This window comes from Lonchura striata, chromosome 12, assembly GCF_046129695.1.
Source record: "Lonchura striata isolate bLonStr1 chromosome 12, bLonStr1.mat, whole genome shotgun sequence".
Taxonomy (NCBI): domain Eukaryota; kingdom Metazoa; phylum Chordata; class Aves; order Passeriformes; family Estrildidae; genus Lonchura; species Lonchura striata.
The window spans coordinates 11,735,150-11,752,937 of record NC_134614.1 but is presented as its reverse complement, the minus strand read 5'-3'; the positions used below and the strand labels follow the sequence as shown (position 1 = coordinate 11,752,937).

Genomic DNA, 17,788 nt, shown 5'->3' with positions numbered 1-17,788 from the left:
CGAAGTCTCGCTCCTGCTCCTTTGCAGTGGGAAAGAGAGAGGGGAAAATGTAGTTCTTTCAAAGAGAGAAGGAGAAGAGAGGGTCTGCTAGATTTTGTGCTTTTGAATTAAGAGGGCAAGAAGGGCAATGCTGAGACAGGATATACAGGACTTTTTGTTTTCTATAGTATGGCAATAGGTTAGCCAGATATGCAAAGAAAGGAATTCCTTGAGATTTGGGGTGAAGTGTTCCTCCTAAGTGATGTGGCTTGATTTTGCTTGTTTTCTTTTGAGCATGTTTAACAAAACCAAGGAATACTTATTTATTTGTTATTTATTTCTCTCTTCAGAAGTTTTCAGTCAAAGCACTTCCCCATGCCTATGTAATGGTCTGTATTAATCTGTTAGCTTTTTAAAGTGTCTTGATTGTAGGAGTATTTCTACTTTTAATATTTAAATTTGACAGACCAATTAATTTCTTAATGTTCGGGATAGTTTATTTTGTTTATGGATTTAAGGTATTTAATTTGCTATCAGTGTGATAATTGTATTACTTAACAAAATAAAAATAAGAAAAGCTAAGAATAAGGAGACACCAGATTTTAAAAGATGCCTTGGACGCTAATAATTCTTTAGGTTATATGATCTTGATTGAAAAGAAAAACCAGCATGAAGGTTTTGAATGCAAGTGACAGCACAGAAAGTCACTGCTTAGTTTTTTATTATCATATTATAAAACTTACAGTGACTATGTCGAGATTATAAAATCAATTCAGTAGTCAAGCATGGGGCTTTCTTTTATAAAAAAATTGCTTTTGTTAGAGATTTGTTTTTTTCTTATATTAAAAATTCAGCCTGTCACAAGTAGAGGTTTTCTTATCCTGATAATATCTATTTCCTACAGAAAAATCCGTCTCTGGGCTGTAAGTGAATAAACAGTGTCCTTGTTTGTGTCAGGAATGTGTTTCTCAGTACCCCTCTTAATGTCTCTTGTGCTGATTTTAGTCTCTCAAAGTCACAACCAGCTTTGTTTTTCAGGTTTATAGATAGATAGTAGAAAATGCATTTATATTCCATGAAAATGCCAGAAACGACACTGAACTTGCTCATATCTTAATAAAATTCTACCTTTTTGCATTTCAATGAAATGAGACCTGAATTTTGAAGCATTACCCTTATGCTGGTTTAGTCATGACTCAGTGAAGCACCTGTCTAGACTCTCATTCTTTAGGCAGTGAGAACTGAACTGCTAGGAATATTTCTACTGAGTCTTACTGGAGTAATGTAATTTGGAATGGACATTCACATGGTTGGGATTTACAGGATCAGGTCTTCTGCATGACTAGGCTGGGACCCAGAGTGCTCAGTAAAATCTTAAGATTTGTTTCATTGATCACATACATGAATTCTTTGTAAAAGTGTGGACTGTTTATAAAGGAGAAAGAGATAAAAATTTCAAGTAATGATGATGGTAATATTCTGCCCAGTGCTTGCCTAGAACATTGGGCGATGTTTGTTTATTTAAGGGTACTACATTGAATTTTAAACCACATTTTGACATTTTCTTATTTTATGTAGATTAATTGATTAATTGTTTTGACTAAATCGTATTTCATAAAATAGATCTGGTTGGTTTGGTTTGGAGTTGATGAGTTGATTTTTTTTTGATTGTTTCCCTGAAAACATTCTTTGCACTCTAGTTTTTTATCTTTTATTTGCTGAGGAGCACAATTTCCTAACACACTGCAGAATTTTTTGACTGACTTGCAGACAGCTGGTCTCATTGCAATGCTGTTTAAAGTGATTAAAATTATTGCAGAGACATATTCCTTTAGAAAATGTTACAGATTTTGCTCTTGGGAGTATTTTGCATGTCTGCATTTTTTGGATGCTTTGGGGGAAAAAACTTTTATGAAATAGAGTAAAGGCTATACTAACATGTAACACTTATTTTTGGCTGACATTACCAGCTTTGTGGCCAAGGTACCCAGGTGGCTAATTAAAGCAGGGAATTTAATGAAATAGTGTGATTTTCTATATCTATCAGTGATAAAAGCATTGGAGGTTAGACAACACACACTACTGTAAAATACTGTAAAATAAAATCTGAATGCTACTCACGTATATGCAGAAACTTAGTGTTTAATATTTGTCTTAAAAATTTGAACCAATTTGAAGAAATAAATGTCCTGTAGTTAGACTGAGAGATCAATTTGTGCTACTCCAGAACAAGAAGAAGCCCCAAACATGGTTAAAGTGTAGTCATTAGAGTCCCATTCATACCAGCAGAAACTAAGTGGTGCCACTGTTTTGCTGGTTACATTTCTGCTGCTCCTCCATGGCACTGAGGTCTGTTTGCTACAAAGACATTGCAGTTCAAAGATTAACTAGAATGAAAAGTTTATTTGAGGTAAGGGCATCTTGCTGTTTGCTCAGGAAGATTGATGGGCTCTAAGTCCTTTGGAAAGATAAAGCTAAAGGGCTCTTTGAGGATGTTTTGTCTTTTCCTGTTGTGCTTGGATCTGTGATACACTAAGTATCTAAATATTTAGCAGTCATAGAGGATGGTTCTTCAGCAGCACAGAAGTCAGAGTTAATGCAGTCTGTTGACTCCAGTGCTGGCATTCTGAGGCCACTTTCCTCAAAAAATTGTTGGATGCTGAGAAAAACAGGGTTTTGGCATTGCTGTCATTTAGATACCTGATTTTAAGTCTAGTGCCCAGCTGAGGTGCAAATTGATTACTGTGGAGCATTCTGTGTATTGAGAAAGATTATAAAAAATTATCCCAAGTCAGAAAGATGCAGGAAGAGGCTGATTTTTATGGAGTAGCATATTCAGTTAAGAGCAATGGCTTAATCTAGGTATAAAAATATCAGAGAACTTAATGAGTAGTAAGGTAGCTCTAGAAGTTATGTTGTTTTATATTATAGAAGTTATGTTACTTTTTATTATCTTTTTCTCTTCTTTAGGAGTGAATGTCTAGTGTACTAAAAGAATAAGATTATAGAAATTTTTCTGTTTCCTGATGTTCATCTCTTCTTTATTATCTGCCTATATTATTGATATCTTGTATTTATATGGCATGGGGTGTTTGCTGGATACTGCATATCCTCATACCTCTGATACTGAATTATCAAAAGAGTCAAGAGATGCCAAGGAGATATCATCCTTTAATTTGTAATTCCAGAACAGAACTAATTTACCTTTAATTTTCTTAAAATTTATTTTACACTATTCAAGCTATGTTTATATTCTAGCTCTGTTTTCAAGACAGTTTAGTTTCACTCTGAATTTTTTTTGTTTCTAAGCTGCTAACAGTTGCTAACTGGCATTAGCCATAGAAATACAAACGAATGTAACTTTATTATCTGAAAAACTGTCATTAATCCCACTTCTTAATGTTTGGTTAAGATTAAGCATCTGTGCAGAGAGTTAGTCATCTCTGCTTTTTTTTTTTAGTCTGCTTTGTTTCTTAAATGTTTATGAACTCAGAACATAATTTCTTTAAGCCAAGTATAGTATTGGCATTATTTCAGTGTACTGTGGGCTTGAGTGCTTCAGAACTGGTTTGTAGCCTGGCTTTCCAGTTCTGTGAAGTTTGTAAAATCACACATGCAGCAGAGTGGTGGGTTTTAATTAGCTTGGGATGACTGTAATGTCTGGCTCAGAGGTTAAAGAATTAACCTAAAAGAGAATAGATAAATAATAATAATAAATTTAACCCTAAAAGAGAATAGATGCCTGACTTCAAAATGAGCTGTAAGAATGTGGACAATGAGAGAGTTGTGTTTCATCTTCCTTCTCTGAGGCAATTACACTATCAGAAAATGCTACATAAGCAGGAAATTATTAACTTGTGATGGTAAGAGGAATTCTACTGAGCAGACCCCTAAAATGTACACTTCAGATTTCAAAGATGTGTCTTAAACAGTAGTCTTTTATTTATTTTATTCTGTCTAATGAGTTTTGTGGTCTTAGAGCTTTAAATTCAAGCAGTGTAGTGGAAAAAATGAAATGAATTCCACATGATAAAGAGTAATGTAGACATAACTGTCATATCAGCATTGTTGCTAGTAATCTATGTGAATATTTTGTTACATGTCCTCAGTGGTCAAGGCATATATTTTATGGTGATTTTGTACAGTTCCCAAATATTCTTCTATTTCTCATGCATATTTTTTACTTATCCTAAACTTCTATTTTATTCAAAAGCATTTTAGAAACAGTAGAGCCACATGAAAACAATTTTGAGCAAGCAACTCAAAAATTCTACTGGACCAAGGATTGTATTTGATATATGTTTTTGTACTTTCTGCATTGTACTCCCCCGGTGTTTTTAATACAGGCCTAAAGAAAAATCCTCAGCTGGGCTTTTTAACTGTAGCATTTTCTGTTCATTTCCATAGGTATGTAGCCAGTTGTGGCATAAAGAGAGTCTATGACAGAGCTTTCTTTTAATTCCTTCTCTTCAAGATTTTGCCTATCACAGGCACCAGATGTTTTTCCTTTGCAGCTTTGCCATGTTCTACTTTTCAGTGTGGTATTAGAGAAGCTGAAATGGGAAGTTGTGTCAGGCATGGGTGATGAAAGAAGTAGCTAGTGTTGGCATAAAATAGAAATTCTTAAAGAGATTAAATGTAAATCAATTTATCATTTACTCAACATGAGATTGAAAACCAATTTATGTTTTAACAGCACAAAGCCATATTGCACCACCAAAATTTCTGCCAAATACATTTATATATGAAGTTGTGGAAGTGGTTTTTTCCCAATATTAATTTGGGTTTTATGCTGAATAAGTCTGAACTTACAATTATGAGGCAGACTCATGACAGGGAGCTGATTTTAACTTGGAGCTGCAAGCAAATTACTTATGTGAACTAATTGTCCATGCTTTTTTTTCCTGGGCAAGTTTACAACATTTTTTTTAGTTATAATTGATTGGATTTTCTCTAATGTGCTATACTTACAAACTTTTACATGAAGTGTCTTTTAGGAATTTTTAATACCATGGCACATTTATTGATTTCAAATTAATTGTTAATTTTTGATCATTAATAAATAATGAAAAAAACACTGGTAGTACAAAGAAACCAGTGATACAAGTAAGTATTGAATGACCCAGTTTCTTTAGCATAATAAAATATGTGCAAGAAATGTATTCTAAAACTTTTTTTACTGCTTCTGATGTGGAAGCGAATGAGGGATTTTCAGTGATCCTTTTGGGCATTGAATAATATTCTCTTCATTTGCCACAAAAGGATTAGTGAGTAGATCTCATTAGGAATTTGCACGTGACTTTTATTTTTTTATAGATAAAAGAGAGCAAATTCCTCCATGTCAAAGAAAGTCTGGAAAATAATATCTAAGAATTCAAGCAGGTAGGAAGTATTACTGCAAGGATATGTTTTCATCACCTGACAGACAAAATTAGTTTGCCTTCTTTCTTAAAAAGGTGTATGCTTAGTCTCAGAAATGCTTCTGGTAACTTAATGAATAACATCCACAAGAAAAGATAATTAAAATTGAAACAATTAATTATTTTTTATTAATACAGTCTTAACAAAAGAAAACACGTAAGGGTGGCAAAGATTGTTTCATTTCCTTAGGAATGGCTCATAAATTGGTTTGTTGATTATCTTTTTTAGAAAGAAGTCCCATTATAAAAAATGATAGAAATGTTTTTGTCATGTACAAAGCTATTTGAAAAGGCATCATTTATTCTTCATGGTATATTATGACCTGACCTACTCCATCACACTTTAACCCACCTAAACACTGCATTTGTAGTCCAGGTTTTAAAAAATATAATTTCACAATGTACATTAGTCATCATTGTCACCTTCTGCTTCCTTTGAAATTAATACTTGAAGCACCTATTAAAATTGTTCCTGAATGCAGTGTGTGTCTTTCAACAATTTTTCTGCACAGAGCTCAGAATATGTATGTGTTTTTGTGAGGAAATCATAAAAAGGGGGAAATCTTGTAAGCCCAAATAATTTCTCTACCACTCTGTAATTGAAAGCTGTTTTGCTATGCCATCTTGCAAACAAAATGAAGGTTTTTTTGTTACAGCTGATGCTTGGAAAACTTGTATCTGTTGGAGAATCGATGTCCTGTGTTGTAGTCACACAATTAAAGTCTATTGCAGAAGTGGTTGCAGTCATTAACACTAATGGGTGTGTGTGTGCAATTCTTAGACACATGAAGGACCAGAACAAGAAGGTTGCCAATCTGAAGCACAATCAGCAATTGGAGAAAAAGAAGAATGCACAGTTGTTGGAAGAAGTTCGTAGGCGAGAGGACAACATGACTGACAACTCTCAGCATTTACAAGTGAGTTTATTTTTCATTTTTTTAAAGCTACCTAAGAAAATACACTTCAGTTCCAGAATGTGTAATGAATCTGTTCACACAAAGAGCTGATAGTTCCTTCCTTTTCTGCCAGAGGATGCACTGCTCACCTCAGTTGTATTCATGAAATATTTACTATTTAGGGTAAAGATGGAACCAATAGAATTTGAAGACCTCTGCCCAGTTGCATCAGCAACTGTTTTTTCTGACAGTTTGAAAGAAAAGGTTCAAGTAGATAGATCTTTTCTATATTCCAGATAGACTTTGAGCCTTATTCATGGAGAATTTCTGCAGTTTGAAAGTTACTGATTTTGGTGGTTGAGAAATGAATGTTCTTAAACTGATCTATTTAAGTGATACATTACATACCAGGGAACTTGTATTCAAGGCCACAAATTTGATGCTTGACTTAAAAAGTATTCTCTGAGATCAGAGTGTGAAAAACCACGAAGAGAAGTGCTGATTTCTGTTGACAACATCAATGTCTCCATGCCCAGTGTTTATAGGCAATTTACAGTGCAAAATATCAATTTTGCCTTGATCTGGTTAATATAATGTGTTTCTGGAAAATTTCCAGTGGATGGAATTTGACCCTCTCATACTTCACATGGTTGTATTTCTCATGTGTTCCTATATGCAAAATGGAAAAATTAACACCACATCTCTCTCTAGGCTTGTGTTGGTGAAGCTTTATGTCAGAATCAGGTTCAGGAAATGATACATTATTTATGCATCTGTGCAGTGCTACGTTTACTTTACAGCCTTGGTCATTACATACTGATTGCATCACCATGCATTCCAGTGCACAGGATAGAGCAATAAAAACTTGTGAAGGATTTGGTCTGCCAATATGGTATATCAAAATAAAATGTCAGGGTTGAGCAGCTACTTGTAATTATAGTGGTTCAGTAAAGAGAATAAATTGAGCTTATTTTTCAGTATTATTTTGGAAATATTACTGCAGGGTGATGACTGGAGAGTAGAAACCATTCTCAGGATCCTTGATGTAACTGCTGTACTTGGAGGTTTCTACTTGACATGAGGTTGGGTCTATCAAATGAAGGTGGTGTGGCTGAATGGCTTGAATTTAGAAATAAAATACCTGTCTGGTGCATAATTCTGTTCCATTCACTTCCTGTAAAGCATCAATACACTATAAGAACAGTTTGTTAAAACCAGTTAACCAAGAACAGATATTGCTTGTTATTGTGCCTTAAAATGCCAATATTTTAAAAATATGTCCTTCAACATATTACTTTCAGTAATGTATATATTAGGTAATATATTACATTCACAGTAGCTGCAGGAGCCACAGGAGAAAGGGAGCCTTGGTTGTCTGATTTGTGGTAGGGATGATCCTGACTTCTCTGCCATACAGGCAATCAGCTGCTCTTATCAGTTTGCTGCTACAAATGGTTGTTGTATTTCCTCTGTCAAAGACTTCTAATTTCCTTGGCTTATTTCTTCTCAAGCATTTCTTAACACTGAAGAGTGTGTGGAAGCTTGAGTTGCCCTGGGATTGCAAGATTTTGCGAGGTTTTTTTGCTCTACAAAAACACCATAGTGAATCTTGCAAATAAATACCCTGACATTGAATAGTCATGTCACAGTGCAGGTGACATGACTGATGTACATTTATTCTGCTGATAGGAAAGTATTTTTGTTTAAAGTTTTTCACTGGTACAGTTTATTTGTTTTATATGTGTAAGGTAATTACAAATGCTAGGTGAGAGCATCAAGTCTTGTTATATAAATCTGATAAGCAGGTGATTGACTTGTTGAAAAGCCAAACAAATTCTAAAGCTCCAGTCAATTAGCCTTGGTATAGAAAGAATTTTTTTTTTCACAATTTTTTTAAGAAAACCTTTCTTCCTTCATGGAGTTTGTAAAAAGTAGCAGCAGTGATCTAAGGATTTAAACGAAGCAGCATTTTTGGGGAGACAAATGCTGTGACATACATGATATACTTAGAAAAAAATTCTAGGAGTACTATGCATCTGGTAATTAAAAACAGTATTAGCTTGTGTTTCAATAAATGTTTTTTTAACATCTTAGTAAACCATAGGGACCTGACCACCTCTTCTTACTGCTCATAATAACTTCTGCTGCTTTTAGTGGAAACACTCTGTATTTATATGCATTTATAACACACAGTGCTTGTGTCTGCAGTGTATTTGTTACATTTGTGAATGATGTATTGAGCTGTTAGGGGAAAAGTGTATCCTAAAATTCTCTGGCCTGATGTAATGACTGTATTTGTTGGCTAGCTGTGATAAGCTGGCTGTTGGCTGGCTGTGATAAGCTCAGCTGAGAATTGAAGAGCAGTCAGACTGGTCAAATTACATTTACTGCAGCCAAGTCTTGATCCCTTTTGCAGAACTAGTGGAAAAGATGAAATAAGAATGTGAGTAGGGTTGTCCATGGACCATCCAGGGGCTGCCCAGGGCAAAGTGAGGTGATCAAGTTCTTTCTGCACAGCTCACCCAGGGAGGTTCAGAAGGCTTGTAGCTTCTTGGAAGCTTCAATGGTAGGAGATAGCTCCTGAGCCTTGTGGCACCATGTGCACTGGGACACTGCCCAGTCATTTCAGGTAAAAGCCTCTCAGAGCTGGTTCATGTGCCAGTGTTGGTGCTTGCAGGGCAAGTTTGAGTCTCTGGTGGCCCCATCTCACAGCACTCCAGGGCCACTGCTGTGCTGGAAGGGCTCTGGGCTGCCTGCGGAGGGAATTCACTTTTGTCTCCTGCAGCTATCACCTGTAATTGTGAGTGATGCTTCAGGTGTGGTTTTGGGGGGGTTCTTTGGATCACTGTAAAATTGGAAACATCAGGAAGCCAGATTAATTCTTGGGAATGAAGAATAGTTGTGAGGTTTTCTGTTTTTTCCTAACACAAATCAAGGGCAGACCTGTGCAAATCTTGCCAGACATGATGGTCATATATTACACACAGCATCACAGCAGGAGAGCTGGACCTTGAACACTTTATCATGAATTTTTTTGAGATTGGTGTATCTGACATGCCTTCATTTTTTCCCTCTTTTTTTGGTCTGTCTTACAAATGATAAGCATTTGAGAAACACTGAGCTAAGAAATATACAGACACCATGTTATAGATTTGTGCATAATTCTTCAAGTCTCTACAGGATCTTGAAACCTTAGAGATATGAGACTTGTTTATTCCCTGAGATTAATATTTTCTTGATTCTTGTGAGGAACATGTTTCTTTCAGTACTGCTGGTACCTCAGTAGAATTTGGAAAGGAAACATTTGCATCACATTGAGAACTTAAATGCATTTGGTTTTGATTCTGATTTTCAAATCTGCTGTAATAAAAACTAAGTCTTTTTTTCTCTAGAGTAAGCAATAAGATGGTGCACTAAGAATATTCCCATGTGTCTCATGGCCTCAAAGGGACTTGAATGTACACTTCTGTCTGACTATGCTTTTCGTAAATGTAATATAGAAATAAGTCATCTAAGTCTAGAAACACTTCTTTTTTGAAATGTTATGCAAACTGTCCAATATATATGTGTCACAAAAAACAGTGCAGGAATGAACCTGAAAAAAAGTTTAATAAGTTTAATACCCTATTCTGCCCTAATCTGCAGCTTCTGGGTGTTTCCCCCCTTTCTTCCAGTTCATCTGCTGGCAAAGTTCTTGACTCTCCTTATGTTTTAAATGCTTGGGTAATTTGTCACAATTCTCTTTGAGGTAGCTTGGGTTTTCTTTGGCTGGAAATCCACATGCGGAAAAGAGATATTTCACTAACAAAATTGTTTTTGAGTGAGACAATGTGTAGTTCTCATTGATTTCAAATATCATACAGAGGCAGCTTGATCAATGGTTTATGCCTGCAGTACTGTAGAACAGATTGTGTACACATGTACATTTTCCAGGTGTAAATACCTCACTTTTTCAGCAGAGTTCAGCTTGTCAGTCATGCTTTTTCATGGGATGTAGTGAGGCAAGGCAAGAGTTCCAGTTTTCCAATAGCTCTGTACTGGCTGGAAATTTAGTCTTGGGTAATGAATAAAACATGATCAGGAGGAAGTCCTGTCAAAAGAGATAAAAAAACTGGCTAGCTAATATTACTGCTTTCTGATTCTTGCCATGTGAATATCTGTGATGTCTTAATCACTGAAAATAGCTCCCAAGAGGTTTCACAGCTAGTCAGCATGAATCCTTAACCCTGGATTTGTTTCTTTATTTGTCACTGTGTGCTTTACCATATAATCCTCAATTCCATAATAGCTCTAAAAATACAGAAATGTACCCAAGACATTGCACATTTCTGTATGTACATGGCCTAAACAAGGGGTATATCTGACTTTGCTATGAATTTGCTATGACTTCTCTTAATGCAGTGTATTTCCTACTGCGTTGTCTCAAAAACTTTGATACTATAATATAAATAAAAAGAGGAAGCTAGGGAGTGAGATGAAGTCTTGCAAACAAGAATGAACAGAGCAGTGTAATCAGTTCAGAGACAGAGGAAGCAGTCCTGACTGCTATGCAGACAGGCATTAGTGTATGGAGCTGACACAAGGCAGGAGAGAATTCATTGCATAAACACACAGCTTTGTATTAGTAGTGCTGAAATTCATATGCAGTGACAAAACGCAACCTTTTAAGAGGTTAAAATCATGAGCTATTGTATTTAAAATAAATTCTAATTTAAGAATCTGTCCTAAGGTGGACCAATACCTTTCTGGACAGCTTTAATAATTCTCAGTGTTTAATAATTCTCAGCATTCTGTATGTTTCTGTCTTTGAAAGGCTGGTAATTTTGGTGGGGGGCAGACAGAAGTAAGATAGGGATTTTACCTGTTTATACCACTCCTGTGATTTCCACTACGTGCATGTGTGAATTGTAAGTTGTGGTCTAGCTTTGATGTGTAGAATTGTTGGGTACCTATCATTCTGTTGTGGGCAGACGATGTGGGGAATGAGGTGACCTCTCTTGATTTTTCTTTTTTAATAATATGAGCAATCAGAACACACAGATGAGATATACTGTAGATAGACTATTGAAATATGCTCAGAGATAAGAGGAAGATAAGATATATGCCCTGCAATGCTTGTGAATGTCTTCCTTCTCCCTAAGATATCTGCTATCAGATATGAATATTTTGAAACAAAAGCTGGTTTTGTTTTTTTTTTTGTAAGTCTGGATAAGAGTCAGCTACATCAAGTCCTTCAGTTGTTGTGTAAGATGTTTGTTGGAGCCAGTTCAGTGACAAATTCAAAAGGTGGGGTAAGCAATAATGAGAATTAAGTTCTCCCTTAAAAGTACCCATGGTCTTGTTTGGGAAAAATGCAGAATGGAGATTAATTTATACTATGGTTGTAATGAGTTAAAAGCTTAATTTTACTAAAACTTTTCTATGATTAAAACAGAAGTGTACTGAAGCATCTGAATTTAAGATTCAAGACTGTGATCATCTTATGTTCTAGAGGCTCTCTTTACTATTGCAGTCCATACAGAAATAATTTCAGCAAAAAACTTTGTTTCCAAAGTTTTGCACTAAATTGTTTGGTTTCTTTTTCCGAATGAGTATATTTGTTCAAGTCGATGCAAATACTGTTTAACAAGTGAGTTAATTTCAAGTGCAAGTAAGCAATTTTTGATATATTTTTGGCTAAGTTCTGTCAATATAGTCTATTAAGTAAATGAATGAACGTATTAAAAATGTGAAAGTCAATATTTTATTATTGATACAATAATAATAATATTTTATTATTGATACAATCTTCATAATTATCTTCCTTTTAATGACTTAAAACTAGCATATGGTATTGTATGCTCTTATTGTATGTATGTTTTAAACTACAGTTGCTTTGGGGACTGTAACATTTTATATTTGAGTGATTAAGCTGAAGTTCAGTTAATTTGTAAGAAAATTAGTGTTCATGAACATATCAGTTAGTTTCACCCTTGCAAAGCAAGAGTTACGTACTGAAAAATGGAGAGAATTCAGCAGAGTGCACAATCGTGAGCAGTGGTGGTGTGTTCATGGGTAACCCCTTTGGCATTTCTCTGCTTTTCTAATTGTAGATGGACTTTGTCAAGGTAGATTGCAGGACTAAGTACAGGCTCAAAAATGTCCAGCCCTCAGCAAAATGTATAGCATATTATAAGCTTCACACAATTCAGGGAACTTTTTTTTAATCTTGTAAATATCTAGGAAAAAGGTGGGAATTGCATGGTTGAAGTGGTTATTTTTGTGTGGCTGAACACACATTTTTAATAGACATTTAACAAGAGTATTTTCTATACTAATTAATAATGAATCTATGAAATCCCCACAAGCGTAATAGTGGAGAGTAGGCATTAGAAAAAAAATGAGTAAACCTGTAGTGCTGTAGTGCAAGGTATTAAAAAATGATTACCAGATTAGAAATGCATACTTACAAATCTCAGGATAATCCACTCAAACACATGTAAGACTATTGAAGACACAGCTAGTGTACTTATCTTCAGATTTCCAACATAATATAAATATAAATTCAGATTGTAAACATGGATGGACAGGTAGGAATTTTCCTTCCTTGGCCTGTGGAAGTTCCTTATGCTGTGGATAAATTCCATATGTGTTGCTGAAACGTGTGTTGAACTTCAGCCAGTAGTTTAAGATTATGTTGAAGAAAATATTTCTAAAAGGTTTCAGATGAAGAATGGTACTTGAGAATGTACAGAGGGCAGGAAGGTTGATTGGTAGGTCTGAGGATCAATACCAGAAGTGGGTTTTTTGGAGGGATTTACTTTGACATTTGTTTTCATTGTGCAGTGTAATCCCCAGAAGCCAAAACCACTCCTGTTATAAAATGTCCCTGTAGACAATAAATGAAAATCTCACTTGCACACCAATTTCTACTAGAATCAGAGCCTTTTAACTTTCTTTTTTCTTTGTCATAATTTGTGAGTTGTGAGAAGTGGTGGGTTGACAGAAGTCCTGCAGTGTTCTGTGCTATGTTGATCTAACCACATAATATGAAAAAACATCTAGTGGGCAAAGCATTATCAGCAAAAACTGTTCTCTGCAGTTATCATAACCTTTCTTTTGACTAGTGTATTCCATTATATGTGTAAGTATAAAATAACATAATTTTTATTCTTAGAAATATCACAATCTATTGATTTTGGGGGTTTATGCAAGCACACAGTATAATAGAATATTATGTATAATTTTTAATACACTTTCTGCATTATTACAAAGACTTGTAAGGCATCCCATATCAAACAGTCTGAATACTGACTTTCTCATCTTCCCCAGTTTTTACAGTTAAATCAGAAACTTAATGTTTTTTCAGTATTGTCTATGTAATTTGAATTTCCCTTTACTTACCCAGGATTAAAACCTGGACTTCCTGATTTGCAGTTACTTAGAAATCTGTGAACTGTAGCTATTGACAAGTATTTTATGTTTAAATTAAATCAGTTATTTCTACTATGTGGTTTAATATGTTTTGCTAGTTGAAAAGGGCAAATATGGCAAGGCACTGGGAGGGAATGTTGTTGTCGGAAAAAAAAAAAACTGCAACAATAGGAAACACAAAAAATTTAATGTGATACAACTTTATTTTCTCCCCCTCAATATGTAATAACTCGCACATGCAGGACTTCTGTAGTCTCCAGGGGGCAATTACATTCACATGCATCAAAAGAAATAGTTCAGTTAAACCAACTCTCCCTACCCAGCAATAATTACCACAGGTTTACACTGAGATATAGTTGCAAAAGGTTAGTCAGTAGGGCATCTGCAAATCAAGTTATATGTCAACTCTACATCAATAACCTCATTATATTAGATGTTAGTATTTCAGCACATGACTGTCCAATATAGCATTCCACATATAGCTCATTTTTAGCTTTTACATTGAGTTACAGCTCATCTAATATGTTACTAAATTATGTATTTAAACACTCTATGTGACATAAATTATAATCGATGACAAAAGCAATGATTTAGATTGAAATTCTACAAAGTGAAATTGCAATAAAATGTCTGACCCTATTTGTGTAGCTGCTTTCAATATAAGATGAATATAGGATGTTTAACCCTGTAATATAAAATAAGGGTAATAGCAATTAGTATTAGCATAGATTTTCCAATTTAAGCATTGTCTAAAAAGTTACCTACACATATATAGTGAAAGCTGTTTTCCTATATATAAAGAAGCAAAAAAGGTAAATATGTTCTAAAAGTTTAACCAGTTACCTAACTTCTGTGCAAACTCCCTCCACATACTTCCTTATATTTGTAGCTTATCCACAAGCTATAACATTTTTGCTGAAAACTTGATAGGCTGGATGAAAATATAAAAAGCTTTTCAAAAACCTTCTTGTGGTTTGCATCAAGCTCAGATTTCTACCTAGTTCCATCATTTGGTTTTGTATTTACCTGCTTAGTAGCCAGTGAGAGCTGCTTCTGCTGTTTGTCACTCTGCGTAGATAATTTTGAAGTCTGGTATTAATATATCTGGTCAGCAACAAAGTTCTGCTTGGGTAAGTCTAAGTAGAACTGGTTTTGGTTGGTTGTTAATGAACCAGATTTATACTTATCTCTCATTATGAATATTCAGTAATAGCTTTATACATTATTACTCAGAGACTCTCTTGTGTACAGACTGGAAAGAGAAGGAAGGCAATACACCTTTATATATAGTCTTGTCCTACCTTGGAAATTATTATTATTTATTGTAACCCCATTTTTACTCTAAGAAGCTTTTTTGTGAGAGATGAAAAATCTCTCTTTCAGTAGAAAAAAATCCAGGGACAAATATCACTGTAAGGTAAAAAATAAAAGAAAAAAATGGTGTTGAATTAATAACTTCTGAACTTGACAAAACATGTTTAATTAATAGATCTCAGATATCTTGAAGAACAGACTTTTAAGCAATATATTGAATGAAAGTCAGGCATAAGAAATAAAGTTTGTGTGCAAAGTGTCCCAGATGGGTGATGGAACCATTAAGGAGCACAGACTTTATCTATCCAATATTCCCTTTACTCGTCTGAACTGTTACTTGTGATATTTTACTCATGATAATAAAATTGTTGCTAATGAATTGTTACTGACTGAGGTACTTAGTGCAGGTGAAGTTGGTATAGTTTTTGGTCCAGTGAGTGATCAAAAGTTTGTGTTTAGGATAGGAAAGACAAGGGAAACAACACACCATATTGGTTTGCAATTTAATACTGTCTTGATTCTCAGAGGATGGTGAATAATAGCTGCACATGAAGAAACAGAAGAGTACTGATGTTTGCAGTTTAGAGGCAACTGTCTTTTTAAGCAGAATTGTCAGGATAATCAGATAATTCAACAACAAACACTGTAGTGCAATATATTAAATTTTATAGAAGGCTCTTCTTTTAAGTTACAGCAAGGGTGCTTAACAAGCATTTCTTTGATCCATCACTTCTGTTTATATTTTTCCATTTCTCCTTTTCCTTGGGAAAGTCTGTTTAGCTTTCTGCATCTGACAAAGACTCCTCTACAAACACCTTGGAGAAAGCTTGACAGGTTTGGGATATTGTTGAATACCAATCTTTTCACTGAATAAATGTCTTAATAGAATTAGAGCTATTTTTCTATGACAACTTTAAAATTGTAAATAGGGAAAAAATGAATTTATTTTAAAATATTAGTCCAATGTAAATGAACTATAAAATGTTATCTTTGAATTTGAAAGATCACAACTATGCACAGAATAGAGAATTTTTCATATTGCCTTTTACGTTTTGAGTCGTTCTTTGTATTTCTATGATATTTTATTGACATGAATTAGAAATGTTTTTTCTAATGCATTTGTTCTTCAGTGGAGTAAAGTTTTATTGAGCACTATTTTTTGGCATCAGGTAGTAACATTTCTTTTCAGAATTGCATATTGGCAGAATGAAAGAAGCATTTTACACCTCCTCTTTAGCTGTCACATACCTTTGTCATATTGAGAACTACCATAATTTAGCCATCTAGAAGTTATTTCAGAGATAAAAGCCAGGTGTTTGTGGCTTTGTTTTTTTTTAACTTCAAAGGGACATTATAACAATGTGAATAGTGTGTCACATGAGTGCTATATTCTCTTCATTTTGAAGAAAGAATTTTGTGTGTTCCTGCATATGGGGTGAATTCCTGGCTGTACTAATGTTAATGCAGTTTTTGCCACTGCCTTGTCTGACAAAGATTTCTCACATGAAGAAAAAATAATTAAAAAACCCTGTACAGACAAAAAATAAACTTAAAAGGTCATTGAGAAAGCAGATCTCAAGTAAAAATGGAAACAGTCCATTGTCATTCATCATTTACATCTGATCTGTTGATGGGAATTGTAATTTGTGAGAAAGTCCTTCAGCTGTAAGGCTTGTCAAAATTGGCTTTTCTGTCTGGGTGTTCTTTTATAAGAACATTTGGCTGCCAAGTCCTAGCAAATATAATTATTTCTGTTAATACAGACATTAGAAAAGATTGCTCAGAGGTTGCTGTCTGGCTCTTGTGCTTTCAGCATAGGCTTTGATCCTTTATTCATGATGGCTTTGTTAACTTTTTTCTTATGAAGCTGATAAACACTAAAATAGTGTTATAAGCAGGATAACTAGCAACTAGTACTAAAATAATTAATGTTATAAGGAGGATAACATGGACTCCTCTTTGGTCTCTTTTTTCTCAGTTTGAAGTGCATCTCAAGAATACTAGAAATCTACCATATAAAACATCACCTGGTAGATTCCTGCATTGAAACCTTTGCTGTGAACACATTAACTGGATACCTGGATGAAGGTATCCTAAATCCATTCTGTTAGATATGAATTAAAAGCTATTCTTAGCTGGCTAACTAAACTAACTTGTGTATTGTTGATGCTCTATTCCAATTTTGAACTGCAAATTGCATTCTTTTCTTATCTAATTGATCTCTTCTGGTGAACAGTGACAGGATGTGAGGGAATGGCCTGAAGTTGTGTCAGGGAAGGTTTAGGTTGAAAATTAGAGAAAGGTTCTTCTTGGCTGGGAGCTGAACAGGCTCCCCAGGGCAGCAGTCAGAGCCCCAAAGCTATCAGAACTCAAGAGGTGTTTGGACAATGCTCTCAGGAACACACTGTGATTCTTGGTGATGGTTCTGTGCAGGACCAGGATTGAGAGAAACTTATGGGTCCCTTCCAACTCAGCATATTTGGGATTGTGTAATTCTGTAATTGAAATGTGTGTGAAGTGCCTGTTAAATTAAAACACAAATTACCCACTGGACGGTCAAGTGATAATAATAATGTATCTTGCATCCTGAAAATGTTTCTTAAAAGGGAAAGTTTCATGTAATTGTTGTCCTGGATGATTCCACAAATAGTGATTTCCCTGTCCTTTGTGCTGTCTGTGAAGATTTTTGAAGAACATTTATTTCTGCCACTTCCAGTGCAGAGTTACCCTGCAGTAGCACTCTGCCTGTCATAGCAGGAGCAGCAG

At 34.8% G+C, this 17,788-nt stretch overlaps 1 protein-coding gene across 14 annotated transcripts in view; it reads left to right on the top strand.

Moving 5' to 3' along the window:
* The window catches only part of ERC2 (ELKS/RAB6-interacting/CAST family member 2), a 413,681-nt gene that overhangs the window by 169,930 nt on the left and 225,963 nt on the right, over positions 1-17,788 (top strand). For all 14 annotated transcript variants that reach the window (XR_002465649.3, XR_002465648.3, XR_002465646.3 and 11 more), the window contains one exon: positions 6,181-6,316. Coding sequence is in view for 1 of the 14 variants with exons in the window: in XM_021532844.3 (XP_021388519.1) it covers positions 6,181-6,316 (136 nt within the window). In the remaining 13 variants the exon portion in view is untranslated. The remainder of the gene's footprint in view (positions 1-6,180; positions 6,317-17,788) is intronic.